General features: G+C 42.1%; 1 protein-coding gene across 3 annotated transcripts in view; it reads right to left on the reverse strand.

Annotated features, from left to right (window-relative positions):
• Positions 1-4,964: 4,964 nt before the first annotated feature.
• Positions 4,965-24,934, reverse strand: part of MDN1 (midasin AAA ATPase 1) — a 90,351-nt gene continuing 70,381 nt past the window's right edge. For 2 of the 3 annotated variants that reach the window (XM_083497495.1, XM_083497494.1), the window contains exons 80-102: positions 24,533-24,762; positions 23,093-23,233; positions 21,983-22,155; positions 21,612-21,773; positions 21,139-21,276; positions 20,300-20,441; positions 18,660-18,835; positions 17,480-17,620; positions 16,698-16,836; positions 15,394-15,689; positions 14,961-15,122; positions 13,871-13,972; positions 13,198-13,399; positions 12,232-12,405; positions 11,617-11,771; positions 10,268-10,348; positions 9,707-9,822; positions 8,695-8,869; positions 8,070-8,143; positions 7,868-7,982; positions 7,395-7,458; positions 6,713-6,855; positions 4,965-5,884 (exon numbers count right to left, since the gene is read on the reverse strand). In XM_083497495.1, coding sequence (XP_083353621.1) covers positions 5,696-5,884; positions 6,713-6,855; positions 7,395-7,458; positions 7,868-7,982; positions 8,070-8,143; positions 8,695-8,869; positions 9,707-9,822; positions 10,268-10,348; positions 11,617-11,771; positions 12,232-12,405; positions 13,198-13,399; positions 13,871-13,972; positions 14,961-15,122; positions 15,394-15,689; positions 16,698-16,836; positions 17,480-17,620; positions 18,660-18,835; positions 20,300-20,441; positions 21,139-21,276; positions 21,612-21,773; positions 21,983-22,155; positions 23,093-23,233; positions 24,533-24,762 — 3,490 coding nt within the window. In that variant the 3' untranslated portion in view covers positions 4,965-5,695. Of the gene's footprint in view, positions 5,885-6,712; positions 6,856-7,394; positions 7,459-7,867; positions 7,983-8,069; positions 8,144-8,694; positions 8,870-9,706; positions 9,823-10,267; positions 10,349-11,616; positions 11,772-12,231; positions 12,406-13,197; positions 13,400-13,870; positions 13,973-14,960; positions 15,123-15,393; positions 16,122-16,394; positions 16,837-17,479; positions 17,621-18,659; positions 18,836-20,299; positions 20,442-21,138; positions 21,277-21,611; positions 21,774-21,982; positions 22,156-23,092; positions 23,234-24,532; positions 24,763-24,934 lie in introns of those variants that run through there. The other variant, XR_014524693.1, reaches the window with a different exon arrangement.

Below are 24,934 nucleotides of genomic sequence, written 5' to 3' on the forward strand. Positions count from 1 at the left end.
ACTCACTGTCCGTGGTTCCCCCAGGACGGAAACTGGGAGTTAGACGATTGGAAAAAAATTGGACACTTCTTTCAAAATCATCCGCAGATTGATGTAAAGGTTTTGCATGCCTGGAGTAACGTCTACAAAGCTATGTCGTGCTTAACTCCTTCAAACATTCTTCTGGCTGCTGCAACAGTTTCTTCAAACGCCCCCCCGGTTCCCGCTTTGCCTGCCTCAAACCTACCTCCTAAACCGCCGCCTCCTCCTGTCACTCCCCTGCATTCTTCAAATTCTGCAGCACCCCCTGCTCTTCCACCTCCTCCGCCCAAGGCATTTGGCACCGCTCCTACTACGCCTCTCCAAGAATCTCTCCGTGCCGCTGCCCCATTGTTGGGTTTTGACTGTACAACTCCTAATCTCTTCCCTGTGATTGCTCCTGCCGCGCCAGGGGGAGGCCCAGCCCGGCACGAACAGTTTGATTTGAGATTCATAAAGGAACTGCATTCCTCTGTCAAGGACAATGGTTTACAATCTCCTTACACCCTGGGCTTGTTTGGCACTATTTTTCAACAAAATTTGATACCAGAGGATGTTAAGCTGTTGGCCCGCACTGTAATGCAGCCTCATCAAATGATTTTGTTTATACAAGCTTGGCACTGGGCCTGCCAACGTCGTGTTGATGGGATTCGGAATAATCTTAATAATGTTGCATTGGCTAATCATCAGGCTGCTTTGGCTGCTTTGGCTGCTGGTGCCGCCCCACCCCCAGCCCCCGTCATGTTAACCCAAGCTGATGTCCTCGATGGGTTAACGGGTGGAGGCAATTTTCTTACTGTTGCCCAACAGCTAACTCTCGATCCTCAATATTGGGAGGCCACCACGGCTGCTGCCCAAGAGGCTCTGGCCTCTGTCCCTGATGACAAGAATGAGCGAGATGGCCGATGGGGAAGCATCAGACAGGGTCCTGCAAAGCCCTATGGACAATTTGTTGATCGCTTGTATAATACCTTCAAGCGGCAAGTTCAGAACCTGGCAACACAAGAACTGATTGTACGCCAGCTTGCGTTTGATCATGAGGACTGTAAGCAAGTGCTGCGCCCTCTAATGGCAACATCAAATATAGCCATTGCTGATATGTTTAAAGCCTGCCAGTCAGTGGGCACTGCTAGCCACGGCCTGCTAGCCACGGCCTTGTCCTCCGCCGTGTCCCAAAATCCTGCAAAGGCTACAACCTGTTGGATTGACAGTGGCTAAAGGAAAAAATCCAGCGGACCTTACCTATTACGTGCCTGGGACACAAGCTGCCAGCATCTGCAGCCATTCCAGTCACGCCTCAACTACAGTTTCCTGGTTATGGTGGATTTACAACAAATCCTTGGACAGCTGAATTGGATAAAGAGTTATTTGGACCTGCCCACCTCACCATTCTCATCCTTATTGGCATCGCTTGGATTTTACCCCCCAGATCTCTTCTTTTTTTTTCTCCTCCCTCAGGAGTCCTGCCCTATGATGTGTTCCCCTGAGCATGTACAGAGGGCTGTCTTGGAACTATTGTGGACTCTTGGCAAGGGAGGGGGTGAAGGATTTTAGTGTGTTCCAGTTGTTTCATTTTTGTGCTTTGGCATGGTTCCCGGACAGAAAGAAGGTTGCAATATGGTTCTTTAGCAAGGCCCGTGAAGACACTGGGCTCTGTTCTCGACCTTGTTGCAATCCTTTTTAGTTACAGCAAGCGGAATATGCTTGAAGCGGACTATGCTTGGCTAGTGCCTTTTTTTAGCTGCTGAGAAAAATGATTTTTAAAAGCTTCTTGAAGCTTTGAGTTTTTTTTGGTGGTGGTATTCTAGTATTCCAGTAAATGCTTCATTTAAGATTAGCAATAATATGAAGGACAATCGTATAAGTTTATCACCTGTGTTTTGTTGCTTGCAGTAATCCCCTTTGCCTTTTCTGGAACCTACACTCTAGGAATAGTGATACCCCTGATATACAAAATAGATAAGCTCCCAGAGGTTCGTTTGCGTAACAGAAGGGAAGTACAATCACCTATTTCTCAATATACAGGGACAGCCATTTCTAGGTCCCTTCTGCCTTCTTTAGGTGCAGCCATGAATTACCGTGATTTGCATAAATTGGCAAACTGGACAGAAAATTTGTTTAATTCCACCATTTTGGCTTTAAAAATGATTAACAAAGAAATATCAGAAATAAGAAATGTAGTTCTTCAACATCATTATGCTTTAGATGTGATCCTTGCTTCTAAAGGTGGAATTTGTGCCTTAATTCATTCTCATTGCTGCATGTATATAACTGATCAATCGACCAATATCTCTGCTACTATTGATTATATGGAACAAATGATAGCTCATAATCCTTTGAATCCACCTGAAGGTTTTGATCCATGGGAGTGGTTGTCTTCTTGGTTACCCAATGGAGTATGGTTAAGAAAGGTATTATTGATTGTAATTGCATGTGTTGCTGGATTCGTCGTGGTGTGTTGTTGCATTCAATGCATACCCTCTTTGATTTCCCAATGCACTGCATGGTGGTACCGACCACGGCCCACCACAGGGGTTACAAGAGGAATTTATGTTGCAAAGTGTAGACGCTTAGGCAATGAAGTGTACGATTTGGACTAATGGTCCCTCTTTTCCTCTAATAATATAAATAAGAAAAGGGGACATGTGGGAAAATGATTGCTTGTACATGAGAGCATGAGCAAAGTTCTTATTGTTACAGGGTGATCTCATAGCTAGAAGCATCCTTGGAGCATGAATAGCGCGTGAACAGCTCGTGCTGTCCCATATGATTGGCTAACGTAGCATGGCCTGATCGCTCGCACGGTTTACGAAGGTCTTTATCTGCTGGTTAGAACAAATTGCTTGACTTGTATTTTTTGTATCCTTACTTGGCTTGTATCTTTCTGATTTTCACACAATAAAAGCTGTGCTGCATTAGCCCTAGGAGCTGCCATGTTTCCCTAGGAGCAGCCATAATTCGGAACCTATCATGGTGTGAGACTGATTTTTCTCTGGATGCCGAGCTGTAACTCGACAATGGACCATAAAGAAGGCTGATCGCCGAAGAATTGATGCTTTTGAATTATGGTACTGGAGGAGACTCTTGAGAGTCCCATGGACTGCAAGAAGATCAAACCTCTCCATTCTTAAGGAAATCAGCCCTGAGTGCTCACTGGAAGGACAGATCGTGAAGCTGAGACTCCAATACTTTGGCCACCTCATGAGAAGAGAAGACTCCCTGGAAAAGACCCTGATGTTGGGAACGATGGAGGGCACAAGGAGAAGGGGACGACAGAGGACGAGATGGTTGGATAGTGTCTTCGAAGCTACCAGTATGAGTTTGACCAAACTGCGGGAGGCAGTGGAAGACAGAAGTGCCTGGCATGCTCTGGTCCATGGGGTCACGAAGAGTCGGACACGACTAAACGACTAAACAACAACAACGGGCCTGTGCCTGAGAGCAAGCTTGAAGTTCTAACTCTGGTGACTTCACTAGTGGCCCTTTTTAATCAGTTAAAGACTGGTTCCATCAGAAGTTAAACAGCTTTAAGAGTACAGAGATTTTCTTTACCCTAATGCAACACAACTGAACTTGTTAAAGTGGGAATCTTCCTATTTTTGTAACATCCTTTGGAGAAAGCCCAAACCTGCATATCAGAATGGTACATCACTCTTCCCCATTCCCTATCTTGTAGCAATATGCTTATATCTCCTGCTGAAAAAGACTTTAATTGGCCTGAATTAATCTGCCTTTATAGATTAATTTACCAAGTTGTATTCACAGCAGATTCTGTTTTTAACACTGATACACATTTTTGCATCATTTAGGTTTTGACAATAGTGCTATGTAACTTCTATTCAATACTTTTTAAAAAAAAAATAGCAGTTATTTGTATTTGCCGACAGTAAATTGTTAAATCAAAATTATTGCAGAAGTTGCAAAGTATGAATTTGGGGCATGATTTATCAGCTCTTCTCCTACAACTTTGTTTTTCTTTGATAAATCGAGGAAGGTTGTGGGGGGGGGAACTAATCCAAAGGAAAAATTGGGCATAAATATCACATCATTTGAGCATCTTTCACTCCTTTCACTTTGGACCTTTCCTATGAGCTTTTCCTTGCTGCCCAATTTTACCACTGCTGATTCTATTATCTAATTAAGGTTTCTCAGTTCTGCATCAACAATCAGTATTTTGGCTTGCAATGCCAGCATTTTATCAAGCTTCTTATGCTATTAATCTCATGTATTTTTTTCTGTAATGCTTAAATTCTAAGTGAATGTGCCCAAAGACTCATCTTTAAACATTAAATATTCTGTGTCCTTATCTAAAGGGGCTAACTTAGTCACCCCTCAATGTGACAGTTGTTTACAGAGAAAACTATGGTGACAAAATTAACTGTCAAAACATAGAAATCAGGCTTCGATTAGCCCTCTGAACAGAGCAAAACAAAGGGCTCCGGGTCATCCATGTAGCTTTCAAAATCATTTTCTCCAAGAAGGCCTTAAGTGAGTCTTTCAGGACAGTGTCATCAGCCCAAGCTCCTGTCCAGCTTCGTTTCCCTGGAGCTGGAGGTCTTTGACAAATGTGTATCAACAATGGTTGGCTTTTTTTCTTTTTAAGTCTTCTATTATTGTTTCCTTGATACTGAATTCCTGCTTTATCTTCTGTAGAGAGAGAAGGGCAAATTCCAAGAGGCCTTGTGATCGATCAATGCACCCATATTTGTCCATTCTGGAAAGAAGCTGGAGAAATCTGCATCTGATGGTGAACACGTTTCTTTTATGGGCTGTGCAAGCAAAGCACACATCATGTGAGGAGTGCTTTTCCTGAAAGGGGTGGGGAGGAAGCAGACCTGAGGTCACAGCAGCGCAGGAAGGTCAGGCCCACTCAAGACCAATTCTATTAAGTTCCCAAGATTCTTAATATAGAATCTTAATATTCCAACAAATAATGGACACCACCATTACAAACAGCAAAACATTGTTTATTAGTAATCACGACTGATGCATAGCTTTTGCAATGAAAAAAGTTTTTTGGGGGGCAGGGAATAGGAGATGACAGAAAGAGCCTTGGGCATGCTTTCAGGATACTAAAATGTGTTTATCACTATTTCCCTTGAACAGAGGGCAAAGTTCACAGTGTAAAATGATAACGCGGAGTCTTTCCCTAAAAAAACTACTCTTCCAGCATTATCATAAAACCAGCAACTGTTCAGTGACAGTTTCAAGTATTCAAGTAGGATTTGTGGTTGTTGTGGGGTATTTTGGTTGTGTAAAATTCAACCCTTCCTTCAAACACAGGGTCCCACTCACACATGTGACCCAAAACAGACAAGTATTCTTTAATTATGGTTAATCATTCTAGTTGCAACTTCCTCTCAGAAGGAAACTAGTTTCTTACTACTATAGAAAATAGTCTTGGGAGCCACTTATTTCATAGTGATACAGAAATAAGAATAAATTATACAAAGAGTAAAAAAAAAACCAGGAGATGGTTTTCCACTGTTTTCAGATATAGGCAAGAAAGTGAACAGTCTTTTAGTTCATCACTGTTTGCATAGTCTCCTGCACTGTTAAGGGGAAAAATGCATGTTATGTTAGTGTGTAATTTCTGGCCCGTCTGAACAGCAACTCAAATTTGCTGACGACCTTTGCCATTAACTGGCAACCATATGTTCACATCACCTGCCAAATTTTACACGTTGTCTGAACCAGTCACCAGTTCAAACCACTGCCTCAGTGCGTCACTGAGGGTCTCTGGGAGGGCATTCACATCTCTCAGAATGATGTAGAAAGGAAAGGGAAATTCCTCCATGTATGACCTGATTTCTGGCAATTCCCCTGGGCCTTTGAACACAGGTACTTTAATGTCCAAGATGGAATCCTGTGAATTAAAATGACAGTATCAGATACAGGACTACACAAGTAGCATTATGCAGCTAGATCAATGAAAAAAGTTGCCTCCCTCAGTCCTCATCTCTCACCAATCTCCTGAAAGAGTCAATTCATTGTGTTTTCAAATGAGTGGATTGTAGCCTTTGCAGGTGATCCTAACAATAGTTACTGAAGACTAAAGCAGGAGGTCACTAAGGGAGAGAATATTAGTGCTGATTTCAGGGCTGTCACCATACACTACTTATAGCTTTTTTACTACTCCATGTGGTCTTTTATAGTATAGTCTCCATGCACAATTTGCTACCTGTGATTGGAAAGAAACTTAACACAGTAGGAATACTAAATGCCAGTATTGTGGCAGGGAATGTCAAGACAAAGATGCTTGCAGAACTTTGTTCCTTGATCTAGAACCTGAAAAGTCAGGCTGAAAATAACCTGAGCTGGACCTCCAAGGGAAAGGGACTTGTCACTTTCCTCCCCAAGGTGAGAGGCAGAAGAAGCTGGATTTAAATATCAAAAAAACTATTTTGCAGGAAAGGTAGTCAGCAATTAACTCTGGAAGTTTGTAAACATTAGGCAAATTTTCTTATCAGCAAAACGAATGTTGAAGGCAAGAACCAGAAATAAGTGCAGATGGAAGTAGATTTTTCCTTATAGTATGAAACCTCAGCTCCCAAATCTATGGTTGGCAGGAAGCTTGACCAGTTTAATAAAGTTTCTCATATACAGGATGCCTTGGACCTATTTTAAACCCAACCAAGGCGATTTTTCCACCCGGTTAAAAGTGGTACAATTATCTGAAGGTTCATTTACTCACCCGTGAATTAGGGTTGTCCAACACCACAAAAATGACGAAGATATTTGCATTCTGAACAGATTGAACAGCTGCCGTGACACGTTCTTTACCTTCGAGAAAAAGACCTCTTCCATCTGACACTATTAGGAGTAGCTGAGCAGTTTCTATTGAGGAAGGCATGTTTTCAGTTTTAGCAAACAAAACTAGAAAAAGGGTACATATTCAGTTTTACTAACATTTTCTATTACTTTAACATACAAGCGGACATGAAAGCCAGCCCCAAGAACAAAGTTTTATGTATAAAAATAGTATAAAATACATCCCTGAATGGGATGTGAAAGCTTTGCTTCCGAAAAATGGGACACGAAATTTAAAGTTAGACAATCAATGCTTATGAAAGTTCTAAAAGCAACAGGAAGAAACATCCCCACTGTCCAGTAGTAGTACCAACAAAGAAGAAACAAGAATTAAAATATTAATCTGAGAAGAGCTCACAAAGCTAGCCCAATCACAAGCACGTCCTACCCAATAATGGGGCTTACTCCCCACATACGTTGGGCTAGGATTTCAGCCTTATTTACGAACAATTGCCGTGTATTCAGCATTCTGCCAAGAGAGCCACGCTCCTGATAAATCCAATGAAGAACTATTTCTACTACCATGCCTAACTTGTTTGTATACAAAAAAGGAGGGGGGAACTCACCTGGATTAATGCTTTGAGAGAACTGCTGTGCTGCAGCAAACATATTTGTTGAGGATTCTAGGAACTGTAGAAAAGTGAGAGAATATATGTGCATCAGCTGTGAGCTAACCATTTCTTTTCTAAGACAATTGTTCTACAGAAATGAATGGGAATGCAAGTTGAGAACTGCAGCCTAAGGTTGTGAACTCAAAATAGACTTAAAATTATTACAGCAGCCACATTATTCCCTTGGCTGTTTTGAAGGGGCTACAGTAAACACAAGACTGCACCATTCTTTTTTGTTACAAGCAATATACCAGGCTAATGCAGAGACAAGACCATTTTCTTCTTGTAACATTCTAAGGACAAATTGGACAGGAAAGTAAAAGAACTAACCTAAGAACACCCTTAGCCTGGCACAATAGTTGTTTAAATACAACATTAGGAACTTTTAATGAAAAAAGGCAGCCCCACTCATCCAAGATGAGAGATACCTGAGCTATTTTAGTTTTCTTTTGTTCAAATTTGCACAGCTGGAGTATTCTCGTTCCCGACTGATCATTGAATTGTTCGTGGAATGGGTGTAGCAGCTGAACAGCCTCTCCAAAACTGAAATAAAATGAAACGTTTTAAAACAGTGCAGTGAGCAGGAGTAAAAAGATTTCTATGACAACTCCGGCTTTAAAATAGCCTTACCTGCACACAGCAATTTGTCCCACTTCTAAGAGAGACAAAGCATTTCCAATCACTGCCAGGGATTCATAAGCAAGCTATAGAAAACAAATAAAAGTTTGAGTCTGTTGTATATCTACGCGAAGGACATAGAATTCACCACAGAACAGTTAACGAACTGCAAAATTCTAAAACTGCTTCATGCATTTGTCATGGACTGAAAATGCACTGTGATATGTGATACTATCAGAGAAGCAAAGGAATTAGAAAATGGAATGATATACCCCTGCAATGCAATCTGCACTTGCTTTTAACTTTCTCCCCTTGGTGATCATCCCCACTGCTAAACTCCCTGCTGCAGGGAAAGAGATGCATACTCATCCATCACAGCCATATGATTACCCCCCTATATCCCTGTCACTATCCCTGAGCTTGTTGAACGAGCATCTGTTGTAAGTAAACCCCATGGCGGCAGACAGAGGGAAGCAAACAGTAGCAGCCATGCTGACGAAATAGAAGGAAGAAGAACAGCAATGCGGTGGGGAAATGCCTCCTGTATAGTTAACTGCAAGTCTGATGCATGAAAGATGAATGCTGAATTCATTCATATAAGACTTTTAAGTTGGCTTCTTCACCATTTCTGTTTTACCTGCTTAGAGTGGTTGTCTACCATGCTGGCAGAGTCATCAAGGGCCAAGCAGATCTGGTACTGCCTTTTGCTGGGTTTGGTCCTCCGTAACCAAATTTTATCTTTTCGGAACTGGCTTGCAACATATGGAATTACTTTGCGCATGTTCAGCCTTTTTCCTGTTCTATAATCACCTCTGGCAGTTAAAAAGAAAAGACAAAATATTAATAGTAACACAGTTGCTGGGGGAGGAAAAAACAACTTGGCGGGATATCCATTTCAGAGAAAGTACAGTGGTGCCTCGCAAGATGAAATTAATCCGTTCCATGAGTCTCTTCGTCTTGCGGTTTTTTCGTCTTGCGAAGCACTGCTATTAGCGGCTTAGCGGCTATTAACGGCTTAGCGGCTATTAATGGCTTAGTGGCTTTAAGAAAAAGGAAACAAACTCGCAAGAACTCGCAAGACGTTTCGTCTTGCGAAGCAAGCCCATAGGGAAATTCGTCTTGCAGAACGACTCAAAAAACGGAAAACTCTTTCGTCTTGCGCGTTTTTCGTCTTGCGAGGTACCACTGTATTCTACATGAACTGGTAGATAATGAACAGTCAAAAATAAGACAACTTTTTTGGGGAATCAAGATTCATTATTTGCACACCTATGTCCTGATATTTAGAGGAACCAGGCCTATTTACATATTGCTTCTTATTTTGCATAATTTATTTCGGTTTCACATGGGTGGGTCAAAAGCACCGAATTTCCCCTCTGAGATTTCAGCAGGCATTGCCTACAAGGGCTGGGCATGTTTCCTCTCTGGGGGGAAAATAAGCTTCTCCGGAATCTTTAATTTGGAACTTGCTACTAAACCTGCGTGGAAATCCACTTGTATTAGGAGGAAGGCAGGAAGGTGATTTTCTGCCAATATGCTAGTAACAATAGTAACAATATGCTAAAGCAGTTCTAGCTGGAAAGACGGCTTGGGTGCCAAATCGTAATGTATGTGGGCTCTGCTTTTATTTTTACAGTGACCCAACTTACTTCAGTTTGGCTGCCTGAGTTGGCTCCAGTATGAGTCTCAGCTGCTCACAGAGCTGCTGTGAAAGTGGTGCAGTGAGGAGAAGATATCTCTGCCACATCTCTGCTGCTGCCTTTTCCTGCAACATTAAGATAAAAAAAACCCCATAGAATTTTTATTAGTAAAGTTAAAATCCCAGAGAATTAACCTTTTTTATACATAAATCCCTTTCCCAAGTACAAAACCTAAATAATTCAGGATATATCAGTTGCAAATACTTTTATAGCAATGCTTTTTAAAATAATTCTTGCTAGAACTTTCAAGTATAGCTTTGTCTTAGAATCCTGTGGTACAAACTGATCAGCTGCTAAGGGTCTTTATGTGTATAATTGTCGTCCATGTATTGCATGCAAGATTATCAGCATCTACAATTCTGCCCCTTGCTCTGTAGTGATTAAGCAGTACCAGAATCCAATATTTAACATGGCTTTGGAAATAATGTGTTAATATTCCATTTATATTCAATAAATGCTTTCCAAAAGAATTACGCAAGTGTATATTGCTTGACTGAACAATTTACTAACCTCAGTAGCATTTCCACTCTGCCAAACTTCCAGTTGCTTCTCTAGTTCTCGTCTTAGCTCTTCAGGATCCTTAACAATGCACTTAAAATAACAAATTGGAATTTGAATCAAACAATATGGACAGGTATTTTAGAATGACATACTTGCTACATACATACATACATACATACAAAGGTAAAGGGACCCCTGACCATTAGGTCCAGTCGTGACCGACTCTGGGGTTGCGGTGCTCATCTCACTTTATTGGCCGAGGGAGCCAGCGTACAGCTTCCAGGTCATGTGGCCAGCATGACTAAGCCGCTTCTGGCGAACCAGAGCAGCGCACGGAAACACTGTTTACCTTCCCGCCGCAGCGGTACCTATTTGACGTGCTTTCGAACTGTTAGGTTGGCAGGAGCAGGGACCGAGCAACGGGAGCTCACCCTGTTGTGAGGATTCGAACCGCTGACCTTCTGATCAGCAAGTCCTAGGCTCTGTGGTTTAACCCACAGCGCCACCCGTGTCCCTCCAAAAGCAAACTTAAAAAAAACCCCACCACATAACACATCCCTTATTTTTTTAGGAGAACTTTTAGTGTTCTGGACCACTGGATAGCAACAATTAAGGAGAAATTCTAAATTTACTTTTCTACTCATGGCAAAAATTTATGTGCATGCAGCATATTAACTGTACTTATCTCCTCTATGAACCACATGACCAAGCCCAAATCTGATTTATCTCCTTGTATACTGGGGGTCTGGAGGAAAACAGAGATCCTCACATCCAGCTGCAAATATCTCCATGACTGGTATTTTCTAAATTTCCCCCATCCATCGAGGGAAATCTCCATGCAGATGCAAGTTTCTGCATGAATATACCGAGGTGGATCAGACTGTGCGCATGCAAAGCTACCAGAGCTGAATCTCTGCAGAGAGCATTGTGCCCCCAAACTCAAGGATTTCCAGCCCTCCAAATAAGTGATCCGTGTTGTCAAAGCTGAGAGTGTTGACTCGATTATAGACAGTCCCACCTACAGACAGTTCACTTACACATGTATTTTGAGGCCACAAGATCTGAGATTCAACTTGTCATTTAAAAAAAAGCCATCTACTTTGATGTAGGGGGGAAACCTGCTTAAGTAATGTAGAGTAGATGTATACCTTCCCTTCTCTAGTATCTCACAGTCATGTGATCTCCCTATCCGAGTCTCTACCATATGTATATGGAGGTCCTTCCTCAGTGGAACCTAAATATTGATTCAGAGCAAAAAACTAATTTGGCGAAACTAAAATTACAAAAGCACTGTATCCTGGAAAGATTCACATCAATCAACACATCCTATTTATTTAATAGCACAATTGGTAGTTTACCTGGATGGAGGTATCCCTCAAGAACTGATGGGCAGTATGTATGGTAGAGTTTTTGTCTCTGTCCGGCTTTACTTCCGGTGGCAATTTTTCTGTTCCACGCTCTTCGTCTTCTTCAGAATTGAGGGCTTGTCTGTCCAACTCAACCTCCTCGGGTCCTATCGTTGAATAAATGGCATGCTTGCTTCACACATTTTCAGGGCCATTAGAAATCACAATACTAATCTCCAGGTATAGGGCGGTATATACATTCAATAAATAGTAACCCTTTTCAGGTACTGGCCCTTCACTTGGTTACAGTGGTGTGAGGGGAAGACAAGAGGCTGCACTTGCTGGCTCTGCCACTCCTGGGAGTAACATCTGAAGTGGAGAGCCTGCCACAGATGCATAAACTCCCCATGCATGATAACAGGGTTAAAATCATGTATGGCACAAGCAGGCTCCTTGTAGGGGACCTTGGCTCCCTGCAACATGTGAGCAGTAGGGGCAGAGTGGGTGAGTCAGAGCCAGGGAGCAAATAGTATGCCCCAAAGGGACTACAGGACTGTTTTCAATTGAAATGAAGAAATTATTCCTGAAGAATAAAATTCTTTTAAAGATAATGAGCTGGCAATTTACCAGATTTAGCAGCACTAGGTGCCTTTACTTCTGGATTCAGTTTCTCCGCCTCTACCGTTCTAAGATCCTCCTCTTTCTGAGCTTCTGTTTCCATAGCTACATCTTCAGAAACTGGTTCTTCATTGTCTTCAGTGACAGGCATGGTTGTTTTCTGTTGTTCTTCACTAGCTACATCTGGTGGAAACATAGCCAAAATCAAACCAAAATCTTGCAACTCTGTGCTGTTCTCCCCTATCACCAAACTAACAGTCATCAATATCTATAAAGTTTTAACTTGACACCCGAAGCACTTGAAAAGGGGGGGAAAACAACAACTATTCAGAGAGTGAGATAAATATTGTAATTTACATAGCATTTGAGAGTGTTCAAAGTACTTCACCTGCATTATCTTACTCTCTTTAAAACCTCCAGGTAGGGTCAACGTCACCATTCCCATACTGCTAAGGGGGAGAAGGGAGGGATGGGGGAGAGAGAATTGTGCCTAAAGCCTCTTAGTGAGGTCATAGCAAAGGTAAACTTTAAACTGAGGATTTCCCCATTCATAGCTCTGCCTCCTACCCATCTTGCTATGACCTAGCACCTAGGTGAATGAGATGAGATGAATGAAGAATTTATGGGAACCACAATCTCCTGCAGTCTAGGCTAGAAAGCTAGAAAATACCTTCGTAGGGATTTGTTTTTAAAGCTTCAACTGATTTAATGTGGAGAAATAAAACATGGCTGCCTATTAAGTTTAAAAATGAAGCCACGCAAAGCGAACTATGAGAAGCAAGCGCAAGTTCCTTGAAAAATTCCTTATCTAAATCCTTTCCCCAGCGTTAAGCTATGCAAACCAAATCTAACATGTTTCATTGCTTTTATTTCAATAAAGAATGCATGCTCATTTCCCTGTAAGCGGAGGTTTAGTGGTACAAAGGATTTAAAATTGTCTGTCCCTCTGACATCACTGTGCGAATGCTAGCATACCATAGGTCTGTGCATCGTAGGCTTCGCTGCCTTGCTTAATGTGCTCAAATGCATCAGCTTCTCCCATGTTTCGTTCTGGCTGAACCTGCTCCTGTTCTGCTTCGCTGCTGGATTCAACAGTTTTCAGCCGCTTGTGAACTTGTTGACTGTGATCTCCCGTTGAGCGCTCATTGTTGGCTTGGCCAGGCTTTCTCTTAAAACTCTGAAAAATAAGCAAGTACAGCAATGAAATTTCAATGAGGTTCGGAAAAACCAAAGTCAAGACTCAGAAGCTCGGTAACTTATCACACTGCCCACTAGAACAAACCTGCAGTATCAAACCAAAATCCTATCTAGGTAAGCATTTTGTTTTCACAGCAGACAGCCAGGTGCTTGTTCAAAGCCCACAAGCAAAACATGAGTGCATTAGCAGCGTCTGATACTGGGAAAAATATAAACATCTTTTTTTAAAATGTGAGAAAATTTGCATTTAAATATGAATTTCTAAATGTACTCTCTCCAAAGATGCATTTTAAAACTCAATGCAATTTGAGCTGGGAACTGCTTAAGAGCATTTGGGGTGTACTACAGCTGCTGAGTAATTTCTGATCCAGGCATTAGTCCAGGAGGTGCAGAAAAGGTCATATTAAAAAGCTAGCTTACAATTTCTTTAATCTATGAAAGAATAAAAGACCTGTGTATTTTTCCTGCTCTGTTTCCGACTAGCCAGTCGTGCCATTAACTCAGATTCATGTCCTTCTGACTGATCTGCATCAGCAGCTCCAGTTCCATGTTCCTGAAGAAAGACAGACAAACCACCAAAGTTAAGTCTTCTGCTAAAACATAGAACACACAGTTCCACACTCATCTGAGAATAATGCAGTGTCTTCAAAACACAGAAGCATACCCGACTGCGATTCTAAGAAGAAGCCTGTGTGTAAATTCTGACACTGCAGAAAACCCCAAGGCTAGTTAGTGAAACACGGTCAATATGCTTCAACCACAGGGTTGGGAAAATCCTTGGGGGCAGCAGCAGGTAACAGAAGGGAGGAGAGGCTATTTCTGCCCATTTCCTTCTCCCCACCGCACATGCCTTGCAGTTCCCAGCACCCCAAATATTAGTGCTGTAGATTCAGGGGACCTTCCAGGACAGTGTGGGAGTTGATATAGGGGGTAGTAGCTCTGTTCCTGGGTGAGGAACCACTGGAGGTAGGTGTACTATATGAAGTTTAGTCAAAGGACTCTGGTCTGAGTGGCAGGAAGAGTCAATGCACTCTTGGGCACATCTTGCACACCAGAACCTGGGAAGGTAGTGTGGCAGATGCAAAGGGAAGGGTGAATCAACAAATGCTGCCTCCCTGCTTGCACTTAGGGTCACAGACTGCTCAGGGTGTATGGCCATCACATATATTGTTCTCCTTTAGTATGAGACTGCTCCAATGGGATCTGTGATTTGTGCACACGATTAACAACTGAGGGAATTGAGCAGCAGAAAACAGGGGCTGCTGGCCCTGTGTGCTGTAGTCATATATATGAGCATGTCTTACGTCCATTTATGCATACAGAATTAGCTTCTGGCTTAAGCAGTCCAGCTACTGAGATTTATTGGGGGTGGAGAGAGAGCAGGGAGACAGTCATGTGCCCCAAAAGCATTGTATTTACTCAGAGAGGAAAAATCAGCAGCAGCTAGACAACCCTAAAAGTTAAGTGCTTTAGAAGTCCCGTCCCCCCCAAAGTATGTTCCACATAATACAAAAGGTACTGTGGGATTTTCCCCACTTCACCTCTTTTGCCTGGTCCTTTTCAGAAGCAGTTCCGGCCAGCTCCACGGCTGTGTCGCTCTGCAGGTTCTCCTCTCCTGCCTGCCCGTAAGTTTCATGTTCCATTCTCTCAACGGCATCAGGCAGCTCCTTGTCCTTGTCAGGGTTATCGATATCCTCCTCTTCCTAAAGCAATTCAGATGAAGACATCAGTATGGGCATTCGACAGGTGTGATGGGAGGGAGGGCCAGAAATGGTTTGTACTACAGGAGATCTATTTGCTGTCCAAGAAAACCACAGTGCTACTACCATTTACTGGAATTTTAGCCTTAAAACTGTATACTATCTCAACATACACTAAGGTGCTGAGACTAAGATGTGCTTTTCACATGCCTCCTTGCAGGGGAACTCAAGGAGGTCATTTACTATTTCTTATTAATAAAAGAATAAGTGAAACCTGAGGATTAAGGCCTTGGTCATGGATGCCCTTTTCTCCCTCTTTCTCAGGAGATTCACTCAGGTCTTCTGTTGGCTCCTCTGCTTCTTCCTCCATATTTGCATCAGGATGCCCTGTGCTTTCCTCATCCTTTGTTTCTTCTTCCTCCATTTTATCTTCTCCTTCACCTTTCTCTTCAGAGGACTCTTTCTCAGCTTGCTCAGGATCCTGACCATCCTCTCCCGTCTCTTCAGAATCCTTAATTTCTTTTTCATCTATATCCATCGTCTTCTCCTCAATCTCAAAAGGATTTTCTCCTAATGCAACGCAAAAGACACACCTTTCAGAAGGCAGGCAGAATTCAGTTTTTTCTCCTACTGACTGTTGGGCAGGTAGGAACAGAGAGGAAGATTTACTAAGATTCCTAGATAATCCTTAAAAATGAAAAGGTAAGGTACATTTAAGTTGAAACTTTGCCTTGGTACAAGCATAGATTGTCAATATGTCAACGTACTGCAGTAATGGAAGTGCTGATATTATGTATTTCCAATGCCCAACTCTCTATATGGTATCAATCATGCAAACAACACACTACTTCTTTGAAATAGGCGAAACATTTGTTATATACACATATCAACGTTTGTGGTACTGAACACCCTAAAATATGAAGAACACATACAAACACACAGGCAAATGGCAGATATGCCCCATGAAACCAGAATTAGCCCACTGCTCCTTGGTCTATGCCCCTGATGTGCATCTTACCACATTGTATAGTGTTTCAGTACTGCAAATACAGGTGTGAGCTGGACCTAGGGGCCACTAAACAATATCATGAGAATCTCTCTTTCAAACTGTGTGCCCCTGATTGGAATAGGAGAGGATCAGAAGATGACAGATACTTGAGACTAGAGAGCTACAGAAACCAACACTGATATAAATGGCCCAGGCACCACAGGAGGTGGGACAAAACTGTTAAGACTCTTCCTAAGTTTCGAAGACAATCATAGCCTACTCCAAACCTGTGTGGAAAAGGCAACAGCCTCCCTACCACATGGAACTGGCTGAATTCCTTCCTCAATGCAAACGCAATCAGATGCAGCAATTAATTCACAAACTTCCAATGGTTATAAGCATGAATGATCAAAATTATGACATCAATCCTTATTTCCCCCAAACAGGGACGACCCTTGTCTGGAATCAGATTAAGGCTGTGCACCTACACCCAGTCCCCAATTATAGCTAGACACTCAAGAGGCACCACAACTACGTAGTATTTTATTTTCTTTATATCTGCTGATAAAGGAACACCTTGTGAGCCATACCTCCTTCTTCTTCCTTGTCCTCATCATCTTTCTCTCCGTTCTCTAGGTTCAGGTCCTGAGGAAGATCCAATGCCTCAGCTTCAGGCTGTTTCTCTTGATTTCCATGATAAGGGTCTACCTCGTTCTCATCATATTCACGCTGTTAAACAGAAATAAGTGACGCATCATGCAAGGAATGGAGGCAGGAAGCAGGGGGTGGGAAGGCGGGGGGGGGGGGGACACCTGTTGAGAACCGCAGTAAAGTAACTCTTGAAGTTATCTTTAGATGAACCCCCAACAGAAAGGATGCCAAACTTCATCCATTATTATTATTATTATTATTATTATTATTTATGATTATTATTATTTATACCTTGCCCTCCCCGGCCAAAACTGGGCTCAGAGTGGCTAACATCAAATGTTAACATTAACATAAAATCAGGCAATCAGAGTATTGGAGGATTGCTTGCTGGCCTCCTGGCAACTATGCTGTTTGGTCCCACATGGCACCACCTTGTTCCCTGCTCTGTTTTAACAACCATATGAAGTGGCTGAGTGGGATCATTAGGAGCTTTGGAACAAAGTGCCATCAGTATGTTGATGCACAAACACAAAGGAGAGGGCCCCCAAATACACAAAAACCACAAAGACAATGGGACCATGAACTATTTAAGAAGTATCAGGTGTTATTATTGGAAATAGCAATACATAAAACACTTTGGAAATACATGTTGCTCAAGTTCAGTTGAAATAAACGGTAGTTACATAAGTGTAGCTTTCTGCAGCAAACTTGCTCTCATTACCTCATCTATTTGCTCATGGACTTTCTCTTTGGTTTCACCACCATCTGGCTGATTCTCTTCTTCTTCGTCTTTGGGAGATTTCTTATCATTTTTGTTGTCAACGTCCATGTTGTCATCTTTTGCCACAAGTTCTGAATCGCCCTAAGGTGTTCAAGGAAAATAGCCATGGAACCATTTCATTGTACATCCTGCTAACATTGGTGTATATACAGTTCTGTTGGCTCTGTTACAGTCAAGCCACAGGGAACATTCAACACGTTTTGAGACAAATGGCTACTTTATCAAAACACTCTACTTATTACACTAAAGGCGGCGGCACACTAACAGCTTTTTTTGTGTGTAAGCCCAGGACATTGGCCACAGCAAATATGCAAAGGGTGGATGATAGACACATGACTGTGTACATTTGCTTGGAAGCTTAATCAGAGAAGGGGTCTTAGACAGGTGCACACAGCTGTTTAAATTACCTGCATAACGTTATGCATGTATAACCTTGTGTGTTTTCTCCAAGTCCCCTGACTTAGGGGCCTTCCAGATATAGCTGGGCTACAACTTCCATCATTCCTGACCATTGGCGACGTTGGTTGGGGCTGATGGGAGTTCAGAGTTCAATGACACCTGAAGGGCAACATCGTAGCTACCAGTCTACTTGGGGAAACATGGTTGCACATTTTGGATCCCAAAATATATTAGACAACAGTTGTTTTACAGGAATTGTGTATTATGAAGATTGAGGTTTTTTTATCTGTTCCTTGTCACTCTATGGATGGATATCCGGTTAAAAAACAACAACCCCTAAGGTCGCCATTTCCTTTCATAGGAAAGCAGATGCCTAAAACTAGGGATGCAACATAAAAGACTCTGGATTTGGTAGCCCCTGTTGATATTTACACCTTGAGGAGAGGATGATTTTGAAGCCCTGCCTCCTCAGCCACTCTCTGTGGGTGGCAAGTTCCATATGGAGAGAGGCATCTTCAAAAAAAGGTAGACAGCAGGCTAGCTCACTCCTTGCTGATTTTATGAAATCCAAGAAAGGCTTCTCAATAATCCCATTCTAAAAAGGGAGTCTCACAAAAAATTGAGACACTAATCTCTGTATTGTATTCCATATACCGTACCATGCAATTATAAAGTAGTACAATACTTCCTCCTTGGAGCACACTTTTATTTACGTTTTTACCTCATCCATTCCTGGTCCCGTTTCTGTTATATTATCATCCTCATTATCACTCTCATCATCTTCCTCATCATCATCGTTGTCATCTCCCCAAAGCCTTTCATCCAATTTGTCAGCTTCAGCATCTCCGAGATTTCCCATCTGTTTGTCTAACTCTTCATCAGATTTGTCGTCTTCTTCTGTATAAGGCAACACAGCTCACTTTGCATAATCCTCTTTATAAGGTACTAGAACTCAGTGCATAAGGGACACACGGCCTTTTGCAAACTTGCAAATGAACCTCACAAGTTTGCAAACTTGCAGATGAACCTCACAAGTATAGTGACATCACAGGTTAGCAATGCACACGTTCTGCTGGCAGGGACTGGACTAGGGTGACAGCCTAAAACCATTCAGCCATTGTGCATCAAACAGAGGACACCAACATGAGTACAGTAAGCCTGCAACTTATGTGCATTTAACTTGCTCACATTCAGCTTTGTTCACCTGGCAATAATTATTTTTAAGTAAAAAGTGGGCGGAAAGGGGGTGGGTATCCAGGAAAAGAGACTCTAGCAATCCCACCTGCCATTGAACCCAATGCATTTTGACTATACAGTGGTACCTCGCAAGACAAATGCCTCGCAAGACAAAAAACTCGCTAGACGAAAGGGTTTTTTGTTTTTTGAGCTGCTTCACAAGACGATTTTCCCTATGGGCTTGCTTCGCAAGACGGAAACGTCTTGCAAGTTTGTTTCCTTTTTCTTAACACCGCTAATACAGTTGCGACTTGACTTCGAGGAGCAACTCATAGAACGCGGTGTGGTAGCCTTTTTTGAGTTTTTTAAAGACTTTGGTGATTTTTGAAGCTTTTCCAAAACTTTCCCGACACCGTGCTTCGCAAGACAAAAAAAATCGCAAGACGACAAAACTCGCGGAACGAATTAATTTTGTCTTGCGAGGCACCACTGTATGTGATTTGGGGTTTAGATGCAATCCCCAGAATGTAACCCCTGTGTCAATTGAGGGCTTACTGTACAAGAAGTGTCTCTCCTGAAATTGTTTCAACACATTTGGTGAAACAAGGGAAAAAGTTTATCAGAAATAAGAATTATGGACATGTGAACAGAATGTATATTTTTGTATATTCTTATTCAGATTTCTCCAAGGGTCTGTCACAGTTTGAAATTAACAGTAATGCCATGAAAACTGTTTGGTAAGATCACCAACTGTCTCGCCCAATTGTTCTATCCCACTTAGAATAACACACCACACACAGACATGATATAGCTGGACTTCTGCTGCATTTAGAAATGTTACAGTTAAGGGTTTTCCTAATTTATAACAGTTGTAGATGCTTCCTGCTCCAATTATATTCCTTAATCAGGAAGAGCTCCTAACCACACAAGCCACACAAGGATTAATTTAATACAGGAGCAGAAGCATTACCATTTTCACAAATACTGAACTCTGCCAGATTTTGCCACAGAAGGACATCAAGCTGCTGGAATCACACTTAACGTTAATTCTGCGCAAGTACTTCCATTGCATGTCAATGTTTGCACAAAAAGCCCACAAAGAAAATGTTTAGCGTTCCCACCTGTACTGGCATATAACAGGACAGACAAGCAAAACCTACAATTGTCATAGTACAAGCCACATACCTTGGTTTTCTTGCTCCCCGTCGTAGGTTTTTCCTTCAAAATCATCTGACATTTCAATTGCATTGTCCTCTCCTTCAACACCTGGTTTGGATTCTGGGTCTTCATCCTCCTTTTCTTGACCCTTCTGGTAAGTATCTTCTACCTGGGATATTTAACCAAAGAATATTCCAGCTTTTAATGAAGCATTAGTTTCATCCCCACCATTATCTCAGCAACACAGTTTTATTACTGAATAAAATCTAACTGCTCAACCCCAGCAGGAGGACAGAGCTGCTTTAAGAATCTAAGGCATTTTTCGTCTTCTTTAGGAGTAAGCAGCAGATGGCTTGGGGGGGGACGACAATGAAAGTTACTATGAAACCTATTAAACTATATGAAAATAACAGCAGAGTCCAACCCCCAAGGTCCGTTGGGATGAGAAATTCTGAATTCGGAGGAACTTGGGGCTTTCTTGGCTGACTTTCAGCTACACTGTAATGATGTCAGTGCAATTCTCTCACCCCTACTCAGTCAGACAATCTTAAACCAGCCTAAGTCCTGAAAAGGGGCATTCCAGGGGAGTGGTGGGATAGGACAAGGAGAGACATAGCTATTCCAAAGTCTGTTCAGCTAGGTCATGTGACCTAGGGCCTAATCCTCAAAACTCAAGCCCATAATTGTCTGCCAACACAGCCAACAGTAGCCCCTCCCAGCCACTCCTGAACAGGGTGTGGAATGGGTTAACTTGCACTGGTGAAAATTACATTGGCTTCCTATAGTTAAGAACGTGCTTTAACTTATTTATGAACAGATTCATGGCTACTTTGGAGCCGCTGCCTCAAATCCCACTTGGCACGTACCTGCTCTTCGCTTTCTATCTTGTCACTCACATCCTTTTTGCCTTCCCCTTCTCCAAGGCCACCTCCTTCGTAATCATGGAATTCTGTTCCTCCTTCTCCTCCAGCATCTTCCATTAGCTCTTTTGGTAAACAAAACCCCTAATAAATAATAATAATAGTAAGTTGAAACATTTTGGACAGATTTTAGCACTCATCAAAACAATTAAGCTTCCAAAGGACAGATTTTCCCCAACTTGTATCTATCTATCTATCTATCTATCTATCTATCTATCTATCTATCTATCTATCTATCTATCTACATGCACACAAATCAAGTACTATGGAGCCAAAGATAAAGAGCTCATTCAACACACTGGCGAGCATCTTGCTTCTGCTGTGGCTTTCTTTAAACAAGCTTTATTCACAACTCCAGATATCTCAGAATTCTATCCCCTTTCCCAAATCCACTGAGAGGGTAAACAAGAATTTCTTACCTTCCGGGCCAGTTCAGTAAATATGTTAGCTAGAACAGAGAGCAATTTCCCAGTGCTCCTATGTGTAGCCAAGGTAACAGTGAGGTAGAAGAGGATGATATTGGAATATTTGTAAAGTATTGGCATTAGACGCACCAGTAAGTGGCAGGATTGATTGAAAAGCTGTGGACACAAAATAAATCCAATGTTCATTTAAAATATAGGGGCTTCCCCGCCCCAAACAAGACAAAACGAGAAGTTTCTAAGTGACCTTACAATTTCCCTCTGCTATTTTGCCTTTCACAGAAAGTCTAGAAATTCACGTTGAAACCCTCCTCCAGCTGGACCAAGCCTCAATGAACAGCAAGGACATTTCGACAGATGAATTTTACCTTGCACTTGTATTCAGTGTAATCCTCGCCATAGGATTTTAGTCGCTCCAGGAGTTCTGAAATAACCGAAATGATTTTCTGCACGTGCAGAGAATTCACATCTGCACAGATGTCTTCATCCAAGAGTTTAGTTAAATGCCCTGCCTTGAGCCTCTCAACCAAGGATTCTTCCCCTTGAGTAAGAAAGGGAAAAGGGAAAAGGCTGAAGACTCAATTCATCCTTAATCAGAAAACATTTTTATCCAATGAAAATGTTGCCTTTGTACAGCAGGCTCATTTCTACACACACTTCCATCTTTCAGCCAGGCAAGAAAAAGGCCTTATCAGAGTTCAAGGACATATTCAAGCCAGGCAAAACAATTCAAGGAAAGTATGAAGCAGGGCTGGTGAGGGCCTGGGAGAGGGTGTGTGGCTGGGAAGGGGTTGTGGTGTGGGCTCAACAGAGAGGCCTGTAGGTGCACATTTGATCCCCATGCCTAAGGTTCCCCACTCCTGCCCTAGAGCACCACGGCATGTTGCAGGATCCAGGAGGAACCAGATGCCCAAGAGAACTGTACTGATTGCCCTTCACAGACAAGGGGCCTTGGCACTATTGCCAGTTCTCTCCACCCTCCAGTGTGGTGTTGTGGCTAGAGTTACTGGGTGACCATGGGCTTGCCACAGTCTCTCAGACCAGCTTACCTCACAAGGCTGATGTGAGGATAATAACGAGAAGGAGAACCATGTATGCCACCTTGAGCTCCATGGAGCAAAGGTGGGATATAAATGCAATAAATAACAGATTAATAAAATCTATCAGAGCATTCAAGAATCCTCTGAATTCCACAAGTCTCTTGGGTGGGTGGAGGAGGCTATAGCAAGTCCAAATTTCACAATTTCACAGTGGCAATCATATTTAGAACATCCACCTCTGCCCCTGAAACAAAGACCTAATTTGCCAGGATATATGTGGTGTTCAGTTACACACACACACACACACACACACAGAGAGAGAGAGAGAGAGAGAGAGAGAGAGAGAGAGAGAGAGAGAGAAAGGGGGGGGGGAAGATAGAAAATATTTCTGAAAGTATAAAGAGTGCTTCAGAGAAAAGGACAAAAGTTCAGACTCACCATCCTCCTTCTGGGAGGTGTCGTCTTCTTTTACCTTTTTCCTTTCCACCAAACACTGAATTGCACCCAGGATAGCTTGGATTGCAAGCTCTACTTGTTCTGAGTAGAGTTCTACAAATCCATCATCTGACTTCTGGTTCCCTTTGGAAATACAGGAGAAATGTTAGTGGGGAAGACATCCGGTTTCGAAAGCAGCAACCACTTTGATTGAGGGTTTTGTTTTGTTTTTGCAATCAAGTGGTGCATAATAAATTTTATGAAATAAATAAATAAATTATATGACACAAACAAATTGCAGTTCTAAGGCACAATAACAAATTCAAGTTTAACAAGAAAGGCATAGTGCTCAAAAACCTGAAATAAGGATAACTATTAAGACTTTGACATGATGGTTGGGCTTTATAAAACTAGTGTCTCCCCAATGTTAAAAGCTGGAGAATTCCCAGTTCCCCGCCTAATTTAAAATTTGACATACTCCATTACTCCAAGAGGTATACAGTGGTGCCTCGCAAGACGAAATTAATCCGTTTTGCGAGTCTCTTCGTCTTGCGGTTTTTTCGTCTTGCGAAGCACGGCTATTAACGGCTTAGCGGCTATTAACGGCTTAGCGGCTTTAAGAAAAAGGAAACAAACTCTCAAGAACTCTCAAGACGTTTCGTCTTGTGAAGCAAGCCCATAGGGAAATTCGTCTTGCGGAACGACTGAAAAAACGGAAAACTCTTTCATCTTGCACGTTTTTCGTCTTGCGAGGCACCACTGTATATGCTTTGCCTCAGTTATCTCACAGAACAAAAGTCTGACATCTGCCTTGCAAGTGGAAGATAGTGCAAATAATATTGCCTCTTAGCCTCTCACCAGCCCTTGGCCCAATCAGGGCTCAGAAATGAGACTGAATTTTCAGGCAGTGCTGCTGCTAGGATTTTCCCCAAGTCAAGTCAGGTCAAATCAATGAATCCTTAATCCCCTTGCAATGTTGCCACTGCTATACTTATTCCAGCTCATTTCATAATGCATTAACATGACTCGGCTAAAGACATGCAGCGGCATGAAAACAAATGTCCAACTTTTCATGAGAAAACAAGCTTTGTAGCATGAGATACTAGGAACAGAGGTCCCAGGAAGTATCCAACAACAACTTGCAAGAAATAAACAAAACGCCAACTCCCACCAAAGTACAGCTGCTAGGACTTTGACATGCTACATTAAACAAAACGTTGAACATTATTGTGAATGCTTCAATACTCTCTGCACACTTACATAGGACTGCCTCTTTGAACTCTGCAAGATTTGGTTCTCAGTAAGCATACTTAGGATCCTAACAAAATTATGATCTAATTTTACTGCCCTTAGTCACAGATGCAAATATCCAAAGGAGATAACAGAATAATATTTAGATCAACTGCTTTATTGGTTGAAAGATTAAAAGGAACATGTCTTTACCATTGCAGTGTGAAATTGAACTGAAGAGCTGTGTCTTCCAAATGGCAAAATCATCCACACTTCTATTAATTTCTCCTTGGATGTACACAAGACTTCTGATTAACGCCATCCGTGTTGAAACTTGATTGGCTTCCATCTCAGGTAGGACAAAGAAAGACTCTATATCTTGCAGCTGGGTTGAAACCTTCAGCAAACATTCTATTCCTGAAGAGCACACTTCAAAGCTTTTCCTGGAAGACAAAAGCAATCACAGCTCACTTTAACGAGCCACCTTTTAGCCTGCACATTTGCTTTTGAAAAAGAGTGGGTCTGGGGTTAACAAAAAACATCGCTTCTGTTGGACTTACTGTTAATCAGAAAAACAAGCTAAGACTCAATTGTGATACTAAAAACATAACATCT

Source organism: Podarcis liolepis (genome assembly GCF_965112155.1).
Source record: "Podarcis liolepis genome assembly, chromosome: 3".
Classification (NCBI taxonomy): domain Eukaryota; kingdom Metazoa; phylum Chordata; class Lepidosauria; order Squamata; family Lacertidae; genus Podarcis; species Podarcis liolepis.